At 33.2% G+C, this 27,029-nt stretch overlaps 1 protein-coding gene across 1 annotated transcript in view; it reads right to left on the bottom strand.

Moving 5' to 3' along the window:
• LOC145243965 (kinetochore-associated protein 1-like) overlaps positions 1 to 27,029 on the bottom strand; it is a 208,545-nt gene that overhangs the window by 92,212 nt on the left and 89,304 nt on the right. The window contains exons 24-30 of the mRNA XM_080107095.1: positions 25,078 to 25,221; positions 24,876 to 24,962; positions 19,428 to 19,531; positions 16,664 to 16,772; positions 5,223 to 5,360; positions 4,394 to 4,513; positions 2,101 to 2,176 (exon numbers count right to left, since the gene is read on the bottom strand). Coding sequence (XP_079963221.1) covers positions 2,101 to 2,176; positions 4,394 to 4,513; positions 5,223 to 5,360; positions 16,664 to 16,772; positions 19,428 to 19,531; positions 24,876 to 24,962; positions 25,078 to 25,221 — 778 coding nt within the window. The remainder of the gene's footprint in view (positions 1 to 2,100; positions 2,177 to 4,393; positions 4,514 to 5,222; positions 5,361 to 16,663; positions 16,773 to 19,427; positions 19,532 to 24,875; positions 24,963 to 25,077; positions 25,222 to 27,029) is intronic.

Genomic DNA, 27,029 nt, shown 5'->3' with positions numbered 1-27,029 from the left:
GGTCGTTTTTTAACGTGGAGAAAAGGTACAAAAATAAAAATTGTCTCAGTCGTGAAGGATTTCTCCTCCACCGAAAGAGAACAAGAAATGGAAGTGCAGCATCTGACGAACAGATACTACACTTTGATCTTGACCAAAAGTGCCACTTTGATGTAGAGGGCTACTATCAGGGACATGTTGCAGGGATACTATGTAGGGAGTTGAGCAACAAGATGCCTGTTCACATTACACTTGAACTTCTGCATGTCGGTATAGTTGGGAAAGCAGGAACCCGGAAGGGAGTTCCAAAGTCTAGCAGTTCTGGCGAAGAAACTATTAGAGTAGAAGGCTTTTTTTTACATCTAGGGATCTTTACCGTGTAGGGGTGGGATTTTGCTGTTTGTTGGGTTTGTCAGGGGTATTTATATCAAGGGGGTACAAGGTCTTATACTTCGTCAAAGCATCCACGATTAAAATAGGAAAATACTTGTAGAATAGGCAGAGGGATACATCATTTCAGTGATGGAATAGAGGCTAAAGATTAGATGACAGTACAGGACATAATTTAGTTGTATGCATTGATTTCACATGGGTTGTGCAGACAGTAACTCACATTCTCTACTCCAAATCCGATTCCTGAAAATTTTAAAAGGTATCATACCCAATGAAATCTTCCACTAGAAAACTGAAAGAAAATAAGATACTTATATAAGACTAGCAGGGAGATCCGATATTATCAGGGATTGAATGAGGATCAACAAATGTGCCACCCTTTCATACTTTTGCTATCGAAATGTGAAATTGCTCATTTTTTAATCAAATCGATTAATTGCCCGCTCAATTTAAGAAGCTTCACCTTCTTCCTGCATAGTGCATAATACATTATAGTCTACATTACACTGTAGAGAATTTAAAATTATCTGTAAATAATAGTCTCATTTAAAGTTTAAAATGCAAAAATCAAGTATTATGGTTCAATTATGCTCTAAAACGAAACATTTATTTCAAATGCAGCCTGTCTTATAAAAGTACCTACTGTTGATTTTATACAGCAAGTCTTTCTGCTTGTGCCATGATAAAACTTCTCAAATGCACTTGTGATGTTAGATGTTGTATAAAAGTTGACTTTAGTCAAAATTGGATTTTCTTATTATTGATACTTATCAAATGTATTCCGATACAAAACCTATCTAAGAATACTTCAAGACACATCAAGCACCTTCACGTGAAATTTAAAAAAAAGAAAAAATTGGCCCATCCGTTTTAGAGTCCATAGAGAACAAACTCACACACATAAAGTTCCTTTTATATAATAGTAAAAATAGAGATTATTTTGGTGCCGATATAGTATTAGTGACAAGTGAATTGCATTTCAAATAAAAGTATTTTGATGTATTTACATATCATGCAGAAATAAATATCCTCATCAAAAACTTTTTAAATGATCGTGCAGAAGTTAGCGTATGACTTTTCAGTAAATTTAAAAAAACAGTCTTATATTTTTTTCTATCTGCCATTGATAAGAGCAGAAGTACAGGTTACCAAGTGACAAACTGCATTACCTCCCCTGTTTTAGAGTAATCTTTAAGAGTATAGAATAACATTGTAATTTATAATAAACTTTTATTTGTCATTTATTTTGTCATTTTTATTTATATTTGATGAAGATATCTATTTCTGCATGGTACTCAAGTCCACCAAAGTGTTTTTACTTGAAATACGATTTGCACTGGTAACTAATACGATTTAAACACAATTTCTTTTTCTATGTCGAAATCATTTGTTTTAAAGACATTTAAAAAATAAAAATGTTCAACATTATTTCAACCTACACAGCTTAAATTTAGCTGATGAAATTTCTTTCAATGATAGTCACAGATTATTTTTGGAGAAAGCTTTGTTATAATTCTAAAAAGTTTCAAGCTGTTTAAGTGTAAAGTTTTTTTTTGTTGTTTTTTTTTTACATTAAAAAAAAAAAAAAATGCTGTCTGGAACTTTGCCATTTAACAATTTATTAAGAAACTTTTAAAATTTCCTGGGAGATTGACTTTGGCTATTAGGGGGCTTACAACTTAAATAAAAATTATCACTAATAATGTCCATACATAAAAGGTATCTTACCTGTGATATGCATTTGAAGAAAATCTATGATAGATTTGGCTGCATCAATTACTAAAGTTCTTTTCTTTTTCGTGTCCTAAAGAAATAACAAATAAAAGATGAAAATCAAAATAGGCTAAAATAATATTAAAATGTCGATAAAGTTAAGAGGTCAAATGTGAAAAAAGTAATAACAGTTAAAATATTGGTAAAAAGTTGAAATTCATAGAAAAGATCAGCAAACGAGTCAAATGCAGCCCACAGAAAATTTTTTTTATGATCACTATTTTCACAAATTTTAATAAGCTTTTATTAAACTTAATATCTATTGCCAAATCTAGTTCCTCTCTAGGCAAAAGGGAAAATTATCTCTTAAATCCATTTGATGCTAAAGTAATTTTCATGCGGAGAGAAATCGGCTTCTACTGCAGAACCTCTTCAGACTTGATGCCATCGTTTATGATAAAAAGCCAGGTGACATGGCTTCTGGTCCACTGCACCACTTCTACATCACTTAGTGGTTCTGTAAACACTAACATAATATACATTGTGTTTTCTATTTCAATATCTGTATGTGAAAATACCTATTCCTTTAAATGTAACACTAAAGAAGATGATCTATTACATAAAGAGCAGTCTTCTGTATTTGTATGTCCAGCTAAAACCTCAAAAATAATTTAAAAATTAAAAAAGATTTATTCTTTGTATCATCGACTCATCAAGAATTGAACAGATTTTTAATGTTATCATGTATTAATACCATTGCATACTCCGATCAATCAGGACTTTCTGACAACAGTCTTCATTATTAAAGATAATAAAAGTGCTTATTTACTTCATTCTGTTTTGTTCCTATTTACAATGCCTCCCCACGGGACAGAGTTAGACACCAGGGTGTTTTTTTAATGTAGAGAAAAGGAACAAAAATAAAAATTGTCTCAGTCGTGATTGATTTCTCCTCCACTGACAGAGAACAAGAAATTGAAGTGCAGCATCTGAAGAACAGATGGTATTTATTTGCTCCCCCACCGAGCAAATTAGGCACAAGGCCAATTTTTAATGTGAGGAGTGAAGGGAGGGGGAAGGGAAAAGGGGACCAGCTCCCGAGAGGTGGGAAATGGGAGCTGGTTAAAGGTCAGGCATGTGGGGTTGCCCTCACATCTGGTCCTTGCTAGTCATAGCTAGTCCTAGCTAGTCATAGCTTGCAGTATCTGCCGGAACAGATACTACACTTTGATCTTGTCCCGAAGGCCAAGTTTACTTCATTCTGTTTTGTTTTTCATTTTGATTCAGTGTAAATTCTCAGAAATCGAGAGTCCCTTTCATGTATCCGACACTTGATCTATGTACGAGATACATAGATATCCAAGTAATCAATCAAGATTCTCGGCAACCTTTGAAAAGCTGTGAAGAACATGAATTTTCTTCTTAATTGAACACTTCATTATGTTATAGTTTACCTTTTTGTGCTCTTTTTGGAATTTTGCTGGATTCCAGAGAACAAGAATTCATCTAGTCTGGTGAAGTATCCAGTTCAGTGCTGATAACATCACTAGGAGAAGGTGCACCATTATTTGTACGTAACAGTGTATAGCTTTCTCAAGTGGATCTTATTTAGCCTTTGAATGTTATTTATATATTTGGTCAGGGTTTACTTCTAGAGTAAAGTATCCTCAGGTCAGATTGTCCTGACAAACCCTTGTACAGAGGACGAAGATTTTGAAAAAAAAAAAAAGGGAAACTTTAAATCTTTAATGCATTTTTGAGTCGTTATCTTCAAACAGCCTGATCTGGTAGCACCAGTCGTTTTTATATATTAGAAAGTTTCATGAAGTTTTTATAACGGACCGTCTTTTTCTAACACTAATGCAGTTTTCCAATTGCGTATTGCAATAAAGAATCGCCAGAATAAATTCTGCAACTGTTACTGCTGTTTATCTCAACAAACTTAACGTTGTTTATTTAAAAGGTTTACAATGAGAAAATCATAACCATGATATCATGAAGTTAACCTGAAAGCTGTGATACATATGTCCGATTTCTGGATAAATATTCCAAGATTTAAAAGTTAATTCAAAGCATGAGAATAAAGAATGCCATTCTCACAACGCAAAGCTTTTCCCACCATTTCTTAATTAAATAAATCCGATACTTCAAGTCATTATAAAAACCAAAGTTATTAAGTTTCCAAAGCCAAACTAGATAAAAAAAAAAAAAGAAAAAAAAAAAAGTCTCCTCTTAACTCTTTTTTGCACAAGAAAATGATTAATATAGATGTGAGAGAAAAACAAAGAAGGATCAACAGGTGACTTACCTCTGGGTCCAGGTGAAATTCTTCGTTCAATTGGACCTGGCAAAAAATAAGCAGGCGCTGACCACATACAACAACCAAGTCTGAATCCAAAGACTTCAGTAATTCCAAACATTCACTCAACTTTGAGAAAAAAAAAAAGAAAAAGAAAAAAAAAAAGAAAAAGAAAAAAAGAAAAATATATATACATATATATTTTAAAATTCGGGTGACATACATATTATATTGTATATAAAAATACGAGTGAATGACAAATCTATGAATTCCTGCAGCAAATCCTGAATTTCAGATTACAATAATTATTAATATTTAAAAAATTATTTTTATAAGTTTTAATCTAAAATTTATCTCGTGAGATTTTAAAAGTTTGATCTTAGTATCAAACTGATTCTGAGGAGTTAATTTTCATTTGTTATTAGGGCTATGACAAGAGAATATTCTTTCCATTATTTTGACTCTCGAGTATATATCATTTAATATCGTATTTAGATAGAGTGATGTGGTTCTCAATTGATTAACTATGTCTAACTGTGTCAGATATATACTCAAGAGCCAAAACAATAAGAATATTCTCTTGTCATCGCCCTAGTTATTATACATCATGTTATAAGTAAAAAAAAAATGTCAATAACCATCAATGCTTAACATACATGCATTATAACATCACTTTCTGTTAATGGGATATTTACACAAAAATATGAGAACAATGATAAAAGTATAAATAAAAATTAATATAAATAATGATTACTTCTCATCTCCAAAATTTCAGACAAAAATTACCTTATTGATGTACATAAATAAAAATAAAGAAAAAATGAAGTCAGTTGCTTACTCTATCGTTGAGCATAAGATATCTAAGTCTGAACATGTAAAGCTCTATTTTGAATGTGTTTGTGTCTGTTCTTAAAATTTTCAGGGCATCTTCTAGGCTGTCTGGTTCATCCTTCATTAGAATGTATTTTGATAATTGCTGAAAAGATAAAAACAATTTACAAATTATACAATATTTCAAAACAATTTATCTGCATTAACATTATAAGGTAACACAAATTCTATACATTCTAGCCTGACTATTTTCCTATGCGGATGAAATGCTGAAGATTTTATGTAGTTTAATTGCCACATATATTTTCACTAGTAGGGGTGGCCAGCGTTGCCAGGGTGTTTGTAGATGTAAAAGAAAAAAACAAAGTTTTGGTAGGCAGGTAGGCTCGAACCTGAATCCTTGAGGTGAAAGCAAATAAAAAAATCTGACAACTTACCATGACGCTAAGAAGACAGAGATGCGAGAACGGTTGAAATGAAACAATTAAAAAAAAGTGACAGGTGCGTAAATTTAATGAGGTCAAACATCACGCCATAGGGGAATGAAATCCCGCACTTAACTTTGGCTGCAAGCCAGTTTTTTGGGTTTTGTTTCCCCAAGATGTTTGAGGAAAACCAGCTCCCCATAGAAGGGGAGTGTCCAAATGAATAGCAATTGTCTGATATGACGGTTTTCATTGTATCGATCCAACCTGATTGCTTTCTGGATGTCCTCGGCAGGGAAACTGAAGAATTGCCTTCACTCCATCAGTTGCACTTTATACTAAAAAGCCGAACAAACACGTGACAGAAGAGGATAGCGCAAATTTTATGAAAGTTGATCAAAATAAATCTAGACAAGCCGTCCCTTCGCAAATCGTAGATATTATGATCTAGCGGGTATATAAACAGTTCTAAGAAATAGTAACTCCCTGGAGACCCCCCGCCTCCCAAAAAAAAAGCTTATGCTGGACATACAAAAATATGTGCACCGTTTTTGCCTTTTATAAATTAATAAATTAAATAAAATATAATCTTAAAAAGATAAGATACAAGTTAGAAAAGCATTTCATTTAAGGCATGAAAATTGTTAAACAAAATGTTTTTACTATAGGCTTTAAAAATAAAGGTACAAGATTCAATTTGAAATTTATTTATCTTCAAAGTGCACTTTTATAAATTTTACAAAGTTATAAAAATTTAATTTAAATTGAATCAAAAAATTACCTTGGATTTATATTTTGTAATGTACATTCTGTTGCACTTTAAAAAAAATCATTGAAAATTTTATATCTATATCATTAATTGCTAGATGAAAGATAATGTTTTTAAATTGCAACAAAATGTACATTACATAAAATAAATCCAAGGTAATTTTTTGATTCAATTTAAATTAAATTTTTATACCTTACTTCGTAAAATTTATAAAAGTGCACTTTGAAGATAAATAAATTTCAAATTGAATCTTGTACCTTTATTTTTAAAGCCTATAGTAAAAACATTTTGTTTAACAATTTTCATGCCTTGGATGAAATGCTTTTCTAACTTGTATCTTATCTTTTTAAGATTATATTTTAAAACTCTCCTCTCTATTTCAGTTTGTATTTCTCCTCATACCACAATTCATTTTTACAACCCCCTCTTTGTATTATTGCAGGTCTGAATATTCTCTGTTTCAGTTTGTATTTCTCCTCACACCACAACTCATTTTTTGCAACCCCCTCTTTGTAATACAGGTCTGAATAATGAGAAAATCTGAATTTTTTTTAACAAAAACTTTAAAATAACTTTTTTAGATTACATTTTTTTTAAACTTCTTTCAGAATAGAAAATCTTTAAAATTTAATAAGGAACATATTTCATATAGGTTTCATTCAGTATATAATGAGAAAAATAGAGATGAAAATTTCAAAAGGACTGTATAACTGGTTATGGCCAATAGCAATCCTTGCCAGCGAAAGTCTTTGCTATTGTTATTCTATTATTATTTAAAACATTTTGTGTTCTGCTCTTTCGCGCGAGGACTGATAGGTAACTTACTACCTAGCTATACTCACGTCTTGAGAACTGTTGAATATTGAAATCGAGACATAAAATACATCTCCTTATAATATATATGGGTACATGAAAAAATTATACATATATTCAAAAACTGTCTTTTCATAAGAAAGTTTTATAAAATGGGTGTAATTTTCAGATATAGATTACTTGTTATATGAAGTGATCTTTATTGCCTCCTTAAATGATGACAAATTTAAATTGAACATAATCATTGGCTTTTTATATGTATCAAAAACAAAAATTATTTAAAGGGAAGTGAGGTTAACAATTATATAAATTAACTTTTACTATAAGGTAATGTTTTATACTGCAAATTAAAAAATGATCTTTTTTTTTTAAAAAACGAGTCATCACTTATCAAGACCAAAAGCATTCTAGGATGAGGGCTAACAACATGGATAGAATTGTCAGTTGAATGATGAAAAATATTATGAGCGGACTGACAGTAATAGAATGAACAAAGTGTAATTACTTATGATGGATGGTTTATGAGGAGTATTTTTAACATTGTATTTAAAGATAGTCAAGTTGTAGTTGGCAGGAAAATTGAACATGATGAAAAAAAATTTTGTGCTTATTTAGAATTGCACTTAATAAAAAAATACAGACAAATCTTTATGATGTATCTACTCATATCATATAAATTAATCAAGTATATTTTTTTTTAATTAAGAAAATCAAATTTTATGAGGGAACACGAGGTCCGAGAGGCACTATTCTGTTTTAAAATTCATTGGTGACAATTCAATTTGACTACTGAGATTTTGTTTGTATTCAAAGTAATTTAACTTTTTAAAATCACTAAAAATCATAAATTTAGATTTTTTTAGTAAAAGAAAAAAAAAAAAAAAAGATACAACTACTTAATCAATTTATATAATTTTTGGGATATGACATCTTCATTCCATGATGAGTATGTACATCATAAAGATTTTTCTATATTTTTATAAGTGTAATTCAAAAAACACACCAAAAATTTTTAATTGATTTTCTTGAGTGTTTTAGCAAGAAAATCTTTGTATTATTTTTTGAAGAAAAAGAAACAAAATATTTCAATAAACTTATCTGTTTAAATTGAATTATTTGAATTAAAAACATTTTTTAAAATTAGATATCTTTTTTTTTTTTCTAATTTCTTTCTTTTTCAGAATGCTAGTAAATAATTAAATGTACTAAATTTAATTCTGATGCTATGTCAATACCATATTCGGTTAAACATTTTACATACTGGCAGGTGTTTATATACTGACTTCTGAACTAACTTATCTATAGCTAGGTCTTAATTTATTCTTCTTTTTGTCAAACCCATGTTTTCCCTGACTTTCTCTTGTGAACTGAACTTTCTACCTCAACTGCTCTAAATCTACTAACTGAAGCATTTTTCATCCATTCGCTAAATGTGACCAAACCAACAAAGTCTCCTGTTTTGCATTATCTTCATATACTGTTCAGATTTAATCTTTCTCTAAAGTTATCAGATCTAAGCCTTTCTAAGACTCACATTACATACTCATTGTATCATTCTCATATCATTTCTTTTCATGCAACGCATGTCCTCAATCTTCAATGACAGGTTTTATTCTCACACATCTGTATACACATTGTGGAAATTGAAATTCCCAGGCTAACTCAATTATTGCCCTTTAACTCTGGTAACCAGAGAACGACACAGCCATGCCACTTCTTGTTTTCTAGACTTCTATCGCTTTTTGCTGAACTCTTAACAAGTCAAGATGTGATGATATCACACTCCTGGTTGGCATGGCCACTCAATCAGCTCTCCTAACAAACTCATCAGGCTGTCATCAAATACGAACGGCAAGTAACGTTACTCTCTTCTCAACGAACTCTTAGTCTTACTATCTCTATATTCATTTCCTCACATGTATATTTATGTAAATAAATCTATATTCTTTCACTAAAATATATCGGTATGTTTTGTCTCTTCATTGTGTGACCGTTGCTTCTCAATCACTCTACAATTCATTAACAACACAAGGATGGGATCGCTAATTACATAAACAGACCATCCTGTCCCCCACACACATGTCTGATATACTCTTCCCTGCTGGTTAGTAATGGCAAAAACTTCCTGAACTTATTGCATCCACTATCAACTATATGACTAAATTTTAATAAGCTTGAATCCTTTTTGCAACATGTTGAAACATGTCCAAAATAAAAAAGGATTCATGTTTCATATCACTGAAATAATCACCAGCATTAACATTTATTGTTGAGATTTACAATGGTCAGTTTCACAAACTAATCATTTTTTTTTTTTAATTAAGTTATTCTTTTCTTCATTCAAAATGTGGAAAATCTTCATGCCATTTTCTAATACATAAAAGGCTATACCTCTGTCTGTCTGTCTCCATATTTTCAAACTATCTCTTCCTAAACTAAAAGTCGCAGAGCGGTGCTAGGGGCTTCAAATGATTGGATTTTTTTATGAACCATTCTTTTATGGGTCTTTAGCCGGTTAAAATAGTTTTTAAGGGGTCAAAAATTGAAACAATTGTTATACATTGTGTACATTCATCATAGTTTATTTTTAATCTTAATTGTCTTATATGCTTGTTATGTTGGTACAGTGGTAACATCACCAGCTTTGAATATGATAGTTTCAGTTTCGATTCTAGATGATGGCACCCTCATATTTTTATCTTTTTACTTTTGAAATCACAACTATAATAGCATATACAGAATCTGGACTAATTAAAATATCATATTTAAGTGTCAATTATAAACTATTATGGCACATGAATGTCACAGAATTTTATAAGGAGCTGACACCTGACTAGTTGGGTTAATATTGATACATTTGACATTTAGTGCTCTGAATAATTGTGAAAGTAACTATATATTTTAAAAGAAATACATTTATTTATTGATAGTTTATGAAACATGTATTAGGAACCTGTTGTCTATGCTTTAAATGTTAAAGTAAATTTGGAGTGAATAGCCTGTCAATTTTTTTTTTTTTTGTCATTATGTCATTCTTTTACTAGCCTTACATCTTGGCCTTCGGGACAAGATCAAAGTGTAGTATCTGTTCTTCAGATGCTGCACTTCTATTTCTTGTTCTCTTTCGGTGGAGGAGAAATCCTTCACGACTGAGACAATTTTTATTTTTGTACCTTTTCTCCACGTTAAAAAACGACCCTGGTGTCTAACTCTGTCCCGTGGGGAGGCATAGTAAATAGGTACATTAGTTACTGCTGCTACTCCCGCCTCCTCTCTATTCCATTCCTCCCACCATTTTTTTCAGAGAAAATGTCAAACAACCACACAAGGTTGTTAAAATTTTAATATTATGTAGACTGTAACATGGTGTTCTATACTGTAGGCTACTTCATGGTGCAGCTGAGAAGCACGGTTGGAGACATATTGAAAATGTTTTTTTTCCCAGAAATTTTGGAAGAAAATTAAATCAACTATATTTTAAAATATACAGAATAACATTCTGACCCACTATCTGAGGATAAGAGGTATTGAAAGATAAAATAAAATATTTTCGTTATGGAATTTGCTAAGTATTAAACAAAACAAAGAGATAATTAAGATGTTTGGGAAAAAATATAATCCACATAATGTATTTTCATTTATTTATCTTTTAACGTATCTCGTCTTCAGATAAGGGTCAGAAATTTTAAGCATAGTATTTGTTGTGATACTACATTTAATCTTTTCTGTCTTTGGTCAGTGAAGGAAAAACCATTCTAATCTAAGGCAATTTTTAGTTTTGTCCTTATTCGCAGTACCTTTTTTTGATAAGATGGATTTTCCTCAAATAAAATAAAAAGATCCTGTGTCTAATTCATATTTCATGAAAAAGTAAGTAAATAATAACACTTATGTTTATTTTTGATTAAAACATTTAAAATAAAGTTGAATAAAAATCTAATTTTAAAATGATACTATCAACCCCATAACCCATTTGGTCAACATTGGTACATTGTACATTAGTGTATATATTTAAAGCCCTGAACCGATTGTGAATGTAGATATTCTAGAAGCACATTCATTTATAAGTAATTTATCAAACAATTATTACATGTGAATAAACAGTATAACTATTTACAGAAAATTCTTATTTTAAATATTTTCTATACGTTTTATAATATTAACAAAATCTTTATAACTGTATCAACTGACAAAACACATTTTTCGACATCCAATTTTTACAAAGTACAAGGTGCCTTCAATAAGTTTCCAGATTTTTTTTTTGTACAAGCATTTTATATTGTCGTAGACTCTTGAAAGTTCAGTATGTTATTGCTATAAATCTTATGAGATGACTGACCAATTTTAATGATTTCGGGTTCAAATGAACAGCTACAGCAAGAATTGGAATACACCCTACTAAAGCCCGATTGTCACAGCTGGCGAATTTCAAAAATGCAATCTGGTTGCAAGGACACTTTAAATAAAAAACGATATATAATAAAATTCTGTTTTAAACTTGGAAAAAATGCCACAGAAATGTATGGAATGCTTCAGAGTGTTTTTAGACCATCTTGCATGAATCGAGCATCAGTTTTTGAGTGGCATAAGAGATACAAGAAAGGCAAGGAGTCTGTGAGGGATGATGAGAAGTATGGGAGAAGTAAGGAAGTCAGAACACCAGAGTTGATTGGCCAAATAAAGAATTTCATGGATAAGCACTGTCATGTGTCTATAGAGACAATAAGTGCACAGTTTGATGTCAGTGTGGGAACTGTACACAAAATTAATCGTGAAGAACTGAAGATGCGGAAGATTTATGCAAACTTTGTCCCAAGGGTGCTAAGAGAAGATCAGAAAGAAAGACGTCATGACAGTAGGGAGATGGTCGAGTTGATCAATTCAGATCCCGCAGTTCTTGATGTTCTGATGACCTGCGATGAAAGCTTGATCTACTGCTTTGACCCAGAGACCAAGAGACAGAGTTCCCAGTGGAAGCATGCTGGCTCTCCCAGACCCAAGGTCAGACAGATGGGTTGAGATTTGTGATGAAAAGTGAGTTCTTTACGACAATCAGCCACATTCAGCTCAGTGGTTAGATGCCGACGAAGCTCCACGACACTTCCTGAAGTCAGAGTTGCACCAAAAGAAGGTCATTCTGACTGGTGGTCTGCAACTGGTCTCATCCATTACATTTTTGGATGCTGGCAAAACCACTACAGCATGTCATCAATTTGTTGACAGTACTTGTCAACAAATTGATGAAATGCACCAGAAACTTCGACAACAACACCTAGCATTAGTCAACAGAAAAGGCCTGATTCTCTTCCATGACAATGCCTGACTGCATGTTGCTAAACCAAACCAACCCTGCAGAAGTTGAACGAATTGGGCTATAAAACCTTGCTTCATCTGCCATACTCTCCAGACCTCTCACCTACCGAATACCACTTTTTCAAACATCTCAGCAACTGCTGTGAGAAATCCTTTAAAAACCTAAGCGATATCAAAAAAGATTTTTATTTTACTAAATAAACTTGTTTGTGTTAACAAAAAGTGTGTTGATTCTGATGATGCTCATTTCAATCAATAAATTTTTGTTTGAGTTAAGAGATGTTCATCTGAATTTAAAAGTTAAAAACTGCAAGAACATTTTGTCAACCTAATATATATATACACACATATAGACTGAGATTTTTCAAGTAATTTGTGGTGCAAAAAGTTACCTTATAAAATCTATATTTGAAGAATCATTAAGTTACATACTTTTCATAATTCTCGGTATCTTTAAATGTGTGTATATATATCTTTAAATGTATGTGTGTATGTACATCTTTAAATATATATCTTTAAATATATGTGTGTATATATATATACATCTTTAAATATATGTGTGTGTATATATATCTTTAAATATATATCTTTAAATGTACGTATGTGTATATATATATCTTTAAATGTACGTATGTGTATATATATATCTTTAAATGTATGTGTGTATATATATATCTTTAAATGTATGTGTGTATATATATATCTTTAAATGTATGTGTGTATATATATATATATATATCTTTAAATATATGTGTGTATATATATATATATATATATATCTTTAAATGTATGTGTGTATATATATATATATATATATATATATATATCTTTAAATGTACGTGTATGTATATCTTTAAATATATATCTTTAAATGTATGCGTGTGTATATATATATCTTTAAATGTATGTGCGTATGTATATCTTTAAATATTTATCTTTAAATGTATGTGTGTATGTATATCTTTAAATGTATGTGTGTATATATATATATATATATCTTTAAATGTACATATGTGTATATATATCTTTAAATGTATGTGTGTATATATACATTAGAGAGATGGGACAATTGTAATATTTTCCTCGATTCCGTACTAAATTCTCGATTCCAATGCCATTAATGATTGTTTATAAATCTGTAAATATTTAACTATAAAGTTGTTACTTTTTTCCCGATTACCGTAAAAACGCATGTTAAACATGCATATATTTTCTCAAACGTGAAAACATACTCGTGAGGGATGATCTATAGATTTTAGTTTTACTGGTGGTTTAAAATCAATAAATATTTATTATTTTATTATTACAACCAGCATTTAAACACGATCAAATAAAAAAAAAAAATTAAAGGAATGGTTTTTGTCATCGGAAAATAGCTACAAAGTTTTCTGATTCTGATACCTGCACAAGTTTTGATTTTTCCGATTCAGATTCAGTGTCCTAACAAATATATATATATATATATATATATATATATATATATATATATATATATATAGCCTACACCTTTCGACCTTGCGATGGGGGCTTTTGACTCAGCGGAGGCCACTGACCTGGTGGGCCTATTCATCCTCTACAATCTAACATAACACATCACCAACAATAACGTGGGAATTTATAGAGATGACGGCCTAATACTAGTGGAAAACTCCAACGGACCAAAATGTGAAAGCATCAAGAAAAAACTGATTAAGGAAATGAAGAAACTGGACCTGAAAATTGAGGTGACTTCTAATATAAAAACTGTTAATTTTCTCGATGTTACCTTTAACCTATCCAATGATACCTATGAACCCTATACAAAAAACACCACATATCCCCTATATATACACCCCAGGTCCAACCACCCCAAACACGTAATTAACCATATACCCAAATCTATAGAAAAAAGACTAAGCACTAACTCCTCCAACTCAACTATATTTCATAAACACAAACCATTCTATGAGAGCGCTTTAAAAAAATGTGGCTACCCCAATACTACATTAACATATCTGGAACCTAACATCCCAAATAACAATACTACTAATATTAAGAAGAAAAAGAATAGAACCCGCAAAGTCCTCTGGTTCAACCCTCCTTACAATAATATGGTAAAATCTAAACTAGGCAAAAAATTTTTCATGTTAATTAAAAAACACTTCCCCCCCAATAATATTTTGCATAAAATCTTTAATAACAACACTATCAAATTAAGTTACAGTTGCACCAATAACCTTGAAAATATAATTAAAAAACACAACAACAAAATACTAAATAACAACAATAAAATTAACAATCAAAGCAAATGTAACTGCATTATTAAATCCAGATGCCCACTCCAACAAAACTACCTCGCAACAAACGTAGTATATAAAGCAACTATTACTTCCACAGAAGATCCTAATAATAATAAATTCTATATAGGCATCTCAAGTACCCCCTTTAAGGAAAGATTCAGGGTCCACAAATGCTCCATAAACAACCCTAATCACCCAAACAAAACTTCCTTCACCAACCACTGCCTACAGCTAACCAGAAGCCAACTCACCCCAACTATCACCTAGGAAATCCTAAAAACAACCAGCACTTGCAAATCAATTAACTCCCCAGGTCATCTTTGTTTATATGAAAAATTATTTATCACAAATTTTAAAGACAAGGATAAACTTTTAAATAAAAAATACGAAACATCAATAAATTGCAAACACTACAAACAATATCTCCTTAGTAATTTTACTCCATTCCAAATATAAAAACTAACATAACAGAAATACCCTACCCACTACCTCCTGGATACAACCAATAACCTTTACCTACTACTTTCCTACTTAATTATCTTCCCTCACCTCTACCGCCCATTAACCTAGTTACATACATCTAATAACCTCACCAATTAATATTATCCGACTCATTAACCAATAATTCTACTTTTCCCATCTTTACTATCATGAATAATCATCCTAAATCCGCCTACCTATCTATATTATCCGAACCTGCCCCCCTTCTCTTTTTTTCTCTTCTTCTCTCAACATATATTATCCTTAATAACAACACCTACAAAATGTAAATACCGCATTAATTGTACTCCCCCCCCCCCGGTCTATGTCGCCCCCCCCTCATCCTTAACTAATAATTCCCATCTTTACTATCATCAACAATAATCCTCAATCCGCCCACCTATCTATATTATCCGAACCTGCCCCCCCTTCTCTTTTTTCTTTCTTTTCTCAACATATATTATCCTTAATAACGTCTACAAAATGTAAATACTGCATTAACTGCACTCCCCCCCCCCGTCTATATCGACCCCCCTACTTTCCACCTTCTTACTACCATCAATAATCAACTTTAATCCGCATTAAATATTTTCTCCCCCCGCCCCCAGGTATATTTCGAACCCCCCCCCCTTCATACCCCCCCCCAGCATCCGCATCCATCTCGAATTATATAATTATATGTTTTAATTTTACGCATATATCAATAGCACCTCCAAAAGATCTAAAATCCGGCGTCGTCATAAAAAAAATACGTTGCCATGGTGACAATATTTACCAACTGCTACGGTAGCTACTGATCACTTACTCCCACTCCCTCTCACACAACAACAGATACCATGACGCAAAAAACCTCTACTCCCACTACTCCCCCTAAGTATTTTTTAAAACTTTAACGTCTATTTTTCTTTCTTTCTTTTTTCTTTTTTTCAAACGTATCTAATAGAAACTCTTTAGCGTCTTTTCACAACTGAAATTCTACTATAAAACCTCCTCACACTACCACACGACCTCCCTCTCTATTTAATACCCCCCCTCCAATAACTTTCTATCCATTTCTGTAAGTTTAAATTTCAGTCCACCTATAAATTCCGATGAAATTGGTACTCTACCTCATCTCCTGGGGTGAAAATCCAATAGAAACAGTAATGTACATTTATTATGGGCTCAATAAAAAATTAAATATATATATATATATATATATATATATATATATATATATATATATATATTTAGTTGTTAAATAGGAGGGCACAAAAAATGTATAAATATATATATATATATATATATATATATATATATATATATATATATATATATTTAGTTGTTAAATAGGAGGGCACAAAAAATGTATAAAGAAAACCAGACTTACAAGCACTTCTTTAGTGTCTGCTTTAGGAACATCGACTCCTTTCAGGTCGTATTTTTGTAGCCACTTTTTTATTTCAGCAAGTTCTGCTCGCTTCTTTAGCTCTTCCACTCTGTTTAAAGATAAAAATTAAGTTTTGACACATTTAATATGAAAACAAAGAGCAAGAGCAAATGCCCCCTCTAAAGAAACATTTCTTGATACGCATAAAACACATTGTTTTCATAGATGTAAGCATATGGAAGCATTTGCACTTTAAAGTCGCCACTACTTTGTTAACTAACCAGGTACCATGTTTCATCTCCACTTTTTTTATTTCTGGTTGTATTTATTTTTGGAGGGGCGGGGGTGGGAGGGGGTCACCACTTATCAAATTCCAGAGGCCATTCTAGGATAAGGATTAATGAGCGTTAGGTAGACATGAACAACACTGATGATCAGTAATGGTGGAACTTGCATAGAGTTCAATTTTATAAGAGGACAACTCATCAATAACTTATTTACATTAGACAAGTGGGCAGAGGGGAGGGGGGGGGGGCTGGCTTTGCCCGGGCGTAAAATACGCTTAAATATTTTAATTTACCCAGATTTCGTATATATTATAGAGTCATAGTTTCAAAAAAAAAAAAAAAAAACGTATTTGGGTGCCATCAGCTAGAATCGAAACCGAAAGCAAGACTAGCAATCAAAGCTGGTGACGTTACCACTGTACAAACGTGATATGCATATAAACTGATTAAAAATTAAAAAAATAAATTAAGATGAATGTACAAAATGTATAACAAGTTTTTTTTTTTTCAATTTTGACGCATTAAAAACTATTCAAACCAGCTAAAAGAACGGTTCATAAAAAATCCAATCATTTGAGACGAATAATGCAGCTCTGCGACTTTTAGTTTAGGAAGAGATAGATTTTGAAAATATTGAGGGAAACAGACAGACATATAGCCTTTTATATATTAGATTTGAAAATGACCATATTATAGTCAGCTGGGAAGTAATCCAATGGTATTGTGTTTCACTGATGGACAGGTCAGGCTCTGTTCATGACAGTGGTTGTAGCTAGACGAGTATTTGTTATGAAAGTTTTACAGGGAAGGGTACAATAGGTTGAAGCTCTGTCAAGCACCTACCATAAAACTAACGATGAAGCATGGACTCGTAAGATGGACTCACAACGTCTTTTCTGTGAGAAAGACAAAGTAGGGAGGCAAAAAGTTCTCACCCACTCGCCTTATTTAGTATACAGCAAACAGCTATCCAACAAAATTGCCTCAAACTGACCAAGTAGCTATGTAACAGAGCGCAGACGAATATATGCAAATGCATACCAAATGCGAAATGACGCTGCCATACGGAAGAGGAAACAGACTATAAAAAGGAAAGAGCATGTCAGAGAAGACAATCACATTAAAGACGTGGGTGACATCACAGATGTAATGAGAAGTCATGCGTGAGAGGAGAATGAGGAAATAAATGTTATTACAAAAAAAAAAGAAAAAAGGCGAGTTATTACTTGTCCTATTTTCCTTGTGATGTAGACTGCATACAATGTGTGAGTCGTGCGTGTTCTACGTTACAGTTAGAGCTATGTTAGAAAGAGTATCCTACAGAGCCATGTAACTTTGGGCATCTGCATGTCAGAAGGAATCTCAGTGATATTTGGACAATTATATTCAAGGTGTCAAGTAATCAGATGAATATACTTTTTTGGTCAATTTAGGAGGTAATGGAGAGATTCTGAGAGCATTTCCAAAAGAGCATCACCCAACTGCCTGATATTCCTGTTCAGGACTTTGGCAACTATTTGGCTGATTTCCCTAAACTTGAAGAGGCAAAAATGGTCAGTTAGTTGAGTGTGAGGCCTTTTTTGCATTGAAACAAGTTGACTATAGAAAAAAAACACAGAGGGGATTTATCATACAAAATGTACTTGAGATAGTCTTAAAAGTAAAATGATTGTTTTTTTGTTTTTTTTGTTCACAGAACGTTTTATTTTCGTTGTGTTGATTCCATTGTCTTTTTTAAAATCCGATATAGTTGCAAAAATAAACAGTACACAACTCTGTATTAATGATTTCTTTTCACTGTGGATATATTTACACAAGCTTAATAGTTGGCATGTGATGTGCACATGGAGGAAGCCACATTAAGGCAGCCATGTAGTCAATCTCCCAATTTAATTTCCTTTGTTCGCTTTTTATACGTAGAAAAAGCGTTATTTTCATCATCACTATCATGTAAAGCAGGGACATGAGTGGCAAGAAAAAGCTAAAATGGATATCAACTTTATGGCTCATGGCCCATCACAAATTTCACATGGTTGGGAAATTGAACGTAAAATTATCCCCTTCACTTCCTAGCGATTTCAGTCTCTTGAAGCAGTTACAAAGAAAAAAATGAGGGAAGGGAGGGTGTAGAATTAAAGGGTAGTAAAAAAATAAATTAAAATTACTTCTATCATTAACCCTAGGTTCGAGTGGCAAGCAACCCTCAAATATACTTTCTTAACACTACTACCAACCGTAAATTTGAGTGGCGCCCCCTAAAAAAGGGACATGAAAATGAATCCCAGATTTAGTGCATAATTAAAATTTTCACAAGTAATAACGATAAAATAAGACCAACATAATGTTGAAAAGTAGACAAATTTAAATGAATAAATGTTAGAAACGTTCCTTCTAAAGTGTTTTTATCATCTTTCGAAAAGTAAAACTACCACAAAGTATCTTAAGAGTGAGATTACTTAAAGATTAAGACAACTTACTCAGGACCTTTCAGGGTTAAACTATCATCAACTAATTTTTGGATTCCTGGTGTCCACGGAATAGGGGCCCATTTCATGACTTCAAAGACTGCAGCTATCTTTTGCTGAAAATAAATAAAATAATTTAATTAAGAAATGCATCCAACTCGAAAGCCAAGTAAAATATTAAAAAATTAAATAAAAATATATCAAGCCTTATAGTTTGGATTGTTTGGTTCTGTTGTCATCTAGATGGTCATTCTCAAGAAATGTATCTTGTCAAACTCTGGAATCAGCACAAAATTTCTAACGATACCCTTTATTAAATCCACAGGGATAGCATGCTCTTGCTTTGTCAGCCATGGTTGGGTAGAAATCAAATAATTTACAATTGTATTCTTCGTATCGTCCACACTGAGGACTGAGCCTACTACTTACAGAAGAGTGTCACAATTGAATTTTATCTAGTACTTGATCTGTTATACCAAGGGTCCTTGTGCATTCCCGAGTTCGACGGCATACATCTGAAAAGTGTCAGAGATTACATCGACCAAAACCTTGTGCGAATAACACTCAAGGTGAAAATAGCAGTCCAAATAATCTAAAGAATCCAAATTATCAATCCTCATCTAAAAAATTCAGAAACAAGACTGATATGTTGTAATTAGAAGTATTAACAAGATTATAGCATTACTTACGATACAAAAATGCGAGCATGAAAAGTAATATGGTTAAGCTTAAACATGGAAAAGTAAAGGACAAGTTGTTAAAATTGAAAAAGAAAAGAACAAGATATTCTAGTAAAAAATATAATAAATTTATAACTTTAAATATTTCTGCATTAAGAATTGATTATATGTTATAAATTGAATGTGAAAAAAAAATCTTAATGCTGTAATATTTTAAGACATAAATTTATTATATTTTTTATCAGAATAGCTTGTCCTTTTCTTTTCCAGTTTTAACTAGTCCTTTACTTTTCTTGCTCGCATTTTTCTACTGTAATGCATGATTTTTCCAGGCTTCCAGTAAATTCACTTGGTTTTTTGTTTAATTTTAGTCTTATTTTTTTGCCCCCATAAACATAACATGCACATAGCTTTTTTCTGAGAAGTGCACACCTGTGGAATTCTCTTCCATTTGCCTGTTTCCCACCTGACTACAACTTGGACGTCTTCAAGTCCAACATAAACAAATTCCTGATTAATCGCCCCCTTAAGTAAAATACTTTATCAAATTTCCAATACCAACTATTACTACGATATTATCCCATTGATTATTGTACACAAAATAACCCTTATCCCCGAGTGGCTTCTGGGCCTTCATAAGCAGTGATCCCCATGTAAAAAAAAAAAAAATGTAATAAAAATGTATGGCACTTGTCTGCTTTCAATAAAATCCCCCCAATTATCTCCCTTTCATGCTTTCATTCTGTTTCATTTGTTACTTCTCTTTTCATGAGAGCAGTGAATTGGTAGCAACAGTAGTCGCTGAAGAAACGCGATTGCTATGAAAACCAGTCATAAAAAACATCGCTCACCTCCTTACATTTTTTTATGATTTTGAACACCACTAAATTCATCATAACTTTTGTTTTACTGAACGAAAATTGAAATTTTTTTTCACAATATAGCTAAGAAGGTGATCTCTAAACTGTACTAATTGTTTGAAATTTGGTTGAAAAATGAGGAATGAAGCTTTAAAGCAGTTCTAAATGACTAAAACTGCCATTTAAACATATATTCAAACACTCCTATGTTAAATGATAAAGACATGTCCAGTTAGAAAGTTAAAGGATTTTTTTTTTTTAAGTATGAAAATATTAAATTAAACTGAACACCTAGTAATTAATAATTTCTCTCTTACTCTTTTCATTTAACCTCACTTTCACTTGTTCTGGGGTCAAATGTATTTTGTCATTTTACAAGATATTTCTAGTTTTCATGATTCAATGGGTCAATTGTCTCCAGGATCCCATCTGTATGGTCTTGTCCAATCACTGCTTCCAAGTTTTCTTTGTCTAACCATTCTTCTTGTAATTCAAGAATTCCATGCTTCTAGAAGAGTTACCTAGGAAGTCAAGTGCTCCACATGATCATACAAGTCCTACTCATTTGGCCTTACAATATGCTGGATAATTGTAGCGTTTTTAGCAGATCTTCTGACCTAATGTGTTGAGTTTGGCAATAGTAATATTTATCTACGTAGCGAAAATTAACAGTGTTTATCTGACAATATTTGTTTTAATAGCAGTCTGACTAATCCGATAAATTTTCATGGTCATGGTAGAATCAAAAGTTTAAATATTTGAAATGCTGTGATCCTGGTCAGGTTGAGCCGGCTTCCTCCAGAGTAAGTACAGTATTTCCAACATTGTAGCTCATTTTAACCACTTTTGACTTTGTTGATTGATGGTATGTTAGTAAAACTCTTTTGATTCATCAATGTGTGTGTGTGCGTGCGTGCGCACATATTGTGAGGAGTTAGAAACATCGCAGGTGAGGGTTGGTGTCAGAGTTTTTCCCCTCAATCGTCTTCAACTACAGTCAACTGTAGTCGCCAAGCTAATCAAGAACTTTGATTCCAGTAAAGCAACTGGCCCTGACGGCATTCCAATTATAGCAATGGCCAACGACCCTTTATCTGAGAGTCCATCTTTCAAACTCCTTGGCCTAACGTTCACAGGAAATATGAGTTGGAACAATTACATTGAAGGCATTGCCAGGGCCGCTGCAAGAAAGGTAGGCTCTCTCTACCGTGCTAGAAAACTACTAACACCCGAAAGTATCCTGTACCTCTATAAGGCCACCATTCGCCCATGTATGGAGTATTGCTGCCACATCTGGGCTGGTGCATCTGCTACTAGTCTCTTGCTCCTTGACAAGGTTCAAAAGAGAGTCGCAAATCTGATAGGCCCTGAACTGGCATCTAAGCTTCAGCCTCTGTCCCATCGACGAAATGTTGCATCCCTCTGCCTGTTCTACAAGTATTTTAGTGGTGAATGCTCTGATGAACTGCAATCACTTGTGCCCCCACGACGCGAGCACCCTCGACAAACCCGACAGGCTACTAGATCCCACCCCCACACTGTAGAGGTCCCTAGATGTAAAAGATCTTTTTACTCCAATAGTTTCTTCCCCAGAACCGCAAGACTCTGGAATTCCATTCCAGGTCCCTGCTTCCCCAACAGTACTGACGTGCAGAAGTTCAAGTGTAACGTGAACCGACACCTTGCTGCCCAAATCCCTACATAGTACCCCAGTAGTTGTTGCCCCTGATAGTAGCCCCCTACACCAAAGTGGCAATTTGCCTTGTTTGGGGTGAAAATGTAATAAAAAAAAAAATAAAAAAAAAAAAATAGTGTTAAAAAAAGCTTCAACCAGAACTTGCCCCCATACTTACAAAACTCTTTAAGCGTTGCCTTAAGGAGAAGTGCAGTATGCCCTGTATTTAAGAATTCAGGTGATAAGTCGTCTCCTTCTCAGTACAGACCAATAAGTCTCCTGTGTGTCATGAGTAAGTTGCTGGAATCCATATTAAATAAAGCAGTAGTCAACCACCTCAGTAGAAATAACCTTCTTAGTGACATGCAATATGGTTTCCATTCTACCAGATCTACAGCAGATGTGCTAATGGTTATATCTCATAGGATTAGTGAATCTCTCGACAAAGGCTTCCTTTCTAGGGCAATTGCTCTTGACATATCAAAGGCCTTTGATAAGGTATGGCATAAAGGCCTACTTCACAAGATTTCCAGCTCCGGTATAACTGGAAATGTTTTCTCAATTATTAAATCATTTCTCTCTGATAGTTGGTTGGTTGGTTGTTTTCGTTTTACGGCATATCAACCCTTTTCGGGTTATTTAATGCCGAATCCAAAGATTTTGAAGAAAATTTTTTTTAATAGAATATATTTGTTGTTTTCACGTCGGTTTCTATTTAACCCATAGTTTGGACCCTAACAGGTACTATCACTCCGGGTCAGAGTGGACCTGGGAGCAATGGTAATTAAAGGGTGGCTCCACACTCCCCAAAGCCTACAAGCTGGGGCCTCACCACTGGATATAGTTTAAGGTCTTATCCAGGACCCCCATTGAGGTACTTTTACCCTCTGCAGGGGGGCAGTCGGCATATTCTAATACCCCACCGACAGGGCCATCTCTCTGATAGGCTCATAAGAGTAGTGGTTGATGGGCAGAAATCAGAGGCCCACAGTATTAATGTTGGAGTCCCTCAGGGGTCCATCCTGGGCCCAACTCTCTTCCTGATCTACATCAATGATCTCCCAAAACATACTTAAATCATTCGTTGACATCTTTGCTGATGGCACGACCATCTATGGCAACACATTAAAGACCGTAAATGACAAAGTTCTCTCTGATTCTCTCTCTTCTGATCTTGAGCATGTGATACAGTGGGGGGAAGAGGTGGCTAGTTATTTTTAATGTATCTAAAACCAAGCTCTTATCTTTACATCATCATTGCTCTGATCTCCATCTGGCATCAATTGAAATGAATGGCTCTCGTCTTGGGGAAGCTCCATGTTTTAACAAGCTTCTGGGATTGACCTTTACTCCTGATCTTAAATGGAACACATGCATCAAGTCTGTTGCCAAGGTCGCTGGAAAAATGGTAGGATCCTTTTACTGCTCCAGAAGGTATCTCACTACTGATGCAATTCTCTATCTGTATAAAAGCCAAGTACGTCCAAGGATGGAGTATTGCTGTCACATCTGGGCAGGAGCTGCTAAAAATAGCCTATCCTGCCTTGACAGAGTACAAAATAGAGTTTGTGGCTTAGTGGGGGATGCCCTTTTCTCTTCCCTGCAACCTCTCTCCCACAGAAGAGACGTTGCGAGTCTGTCTTTGTTTTATCGTTACTTCCATGGCAAGTGCTCATCTGAGCTCCAATCTCTGGTCCCCCCCCCCTGCTAATCTTTCATGAAAAACACCCGTTTAGCTGAAACCACTGTCAATAATTTTCCCCACTCTTTATCTGTACCTAAATCAAAATGTAGATTCCATGAACAAAGCTTCTTTCTTAGAAGTGCACGCCTGTGGAACTCTGTTCCATTTGCCTGTTTCCCACCTGACTATAATTTGGATGTTTTCAAGTCCAACATAAACAAATTCCTGATAAAGTGTCTTACTTAAGGGAGCAGTTTATCAAATCTCCATTACTAACGATTACTACAATATTATCTCATTGATTACTGTACACGCAATAACCTTTATCCCCAAGTGGCTTCCTGGCCTTGATAAGCAGTGACTACCATGAAAAAAAAAAAACCAAAAAAAAAAACCGATAATATCCTCAACAAAGCCTTTCAGAATTACATGAAAGTTGATTCAATGGGAAATTAGAGTATCTGATCTTGCCTATGCAAATGGCAAAAGGTTAAGTGGGACAAGCTGATGGATATAGACAGTTACAGAAATGTGATATTTGTATTTGAAAAATAAACATACCTTTGTATCACGTATATAGCCTATAACAGCCAACGCTTTAACTTCCCAATGAGGATGATTGACACTGCCAGCTCTTTCAAGAAGGTCCTACAAAATAATTTTTTTTTTATTACATATGTATAACAAGTAAGACTGAAGAATACAATAGTACAAAAAGAATGGAAATCCCCCCCCCCGCCGTGTAAAGCATAAGCCTACTTACCTGAACATATCTTGAAAAAAGTTCATCCTCATTTAGTTTGTGTTCGTTAATGTAAGGTCGAATGATCTGCTGTAAGGTTTTCTCCATCAATTCGATTGCCACAAGGCGATCCAACATACGAAAGACAATTGTTTCGGTTGTTTCCTGATATAAAGAGAAACATTTTATTTTATTGTTTTTCATCTCAGACAAGGCATATTGCCATTTGGAGCATAAGGGGCTACTATTTTAGATTGTATCTGACAGAGGATTGTGGGGAGTGGAGTAGTGACATGTCTGTTCACATTATATTTAAACTTCGATTGTTAGTACAATCAGGGAAACAGGAAAGAAATTCCCAAGTTATGGCAGTTCGAGGAAATAAACTATTAAAGTAGCAAGCTTTTTGACATCTAGGACTTCAACCGTGAAGGGGTAAGATAACAAAGGGTAATGAATTTCTTAGTTTTAATATATTAGGAATGGGATGATTCCAGTATTTTTACCGATTCCAATACAATTACGATTCCATATTAAATTCCCAATTCCGATACAATTCCCAATTCTGATTCTAAGTCTCTACATATTTAACTATAAAGTTGTTATTTTTCATAATTACCATAAAAACACATGTTAAATGTGGAGATATTTTCATGAAACGTACGGATACACTTGTGAGGGATGATCTATCGATTTTAGTTTTACTAATACTGAATATCCGTTGATTTTAATTTATTTTAGTAATACTATCAGCAATAGAATACTTTTCTTTAAAGAAAATCAAATAAAAAAGCCAATCAAAAGAATCGTTGTTGGCATCAGAAAATAGGCAAAAATTTCAGATTTTTTGAGTCTCGATTCTGATTAATCGACCCAACACTAATTTATATATAACTAGCAGTTCAGCCCTGCTTTGCTTGCGTCCTATGTACTGTTCATAACTTGCCCTAAGTTTAGACCAAAATTTGTTTGAGTAATTTAGTAGAGACCACAGAGGTCAATTTTTTCTTTAACTTTGACTCCAATTTTGACCCCTTAAAATTTATTATTTTGATCTCAAATCAAAATACAAAGTTTTACTCATGTGTAAGTTACCTACATCTAAAATTTCAAGTCTTTAGACCCAAAATTATCGGAGATATTTGGTAGAATCTGCAATGGTCAACTTTTTCAACTTTAATCTTTTGGCAGCCAAATTTTCGCCCCAAAACTGATTAAAATGCTTGCTGCATGTCTAAATACCCGTTATGTATAAATTTTAAATGTTTAGACCAAAAATTGGCTGAATAGTTTGCTAGACACCACAAAGGTAAAATCTTTTGAACTTTGACCCCTTAGCAGCTCAAATTTTTTATCCAAATCGATTAAAAAGCTTGGACTATCTCTGAATACACTTTATGTAAAATTTCAAATGTTTAGACCAGAAATTGACTGAATAATTTGGTAGAGATCACAGAGGTAAAATTTTAAAAAACTTTGACTCCAATTTTGACCCCATAACATTTATTTTTTGGGGCTTAAATCAAATTAAAAAGTTTGATCAATGTCCAAGTAACCTACCTTTAAAATTTCAAGTGTTTAGATCTAAAACTGGTGGAGGAGTTTGGTAGAGTTTTCAAAGATCAAATCATTGAACTTTGATCCCTTGACAGCTAAATTTCTGGCCAATTAAAAAGATTTTCCCAAATCTCAATACTCCTTATGTCAAATCTCGAGTCTCTAGACCGAAAATTGACAGAGTTATTTGGTAGGGAAATGTACACAGACACCGAGAAATTTTCACTTTTATAGATATATATATAGATTATTTACTATAATAATTATTAAATACCTCGAAACTAGTGTTTCATTCTTCTGGGAATCATCATTGCAGAGTGTCACGATTAACACCGGTATATACAAATATATATAAAGCAAAGTAAATAAAATATTTGTTAAAACAAAGTTGATAGGGCAACCAGTCTAAGAGAAGT

Source organism: Euprymna scolopes, chromosome 22, assembly GCF_053919585.1.
Source record: "Euprymna scolopes isolate OS-2025 chromosome 22, ASM5391958v1, whole genome shotgun sequence".
Lineage (NCBI taxonomy): Eukaryota > Metazoa > Mollusca > Cephalopoda > Sepiida > Sepiolidae > Euprymna > Euprymna scolopes.
The sequence above is the reverse complement of the archived record's forward strand: the minus strand, read 5'-3'. Positions and strand labels throughout refer to the sequence as shown.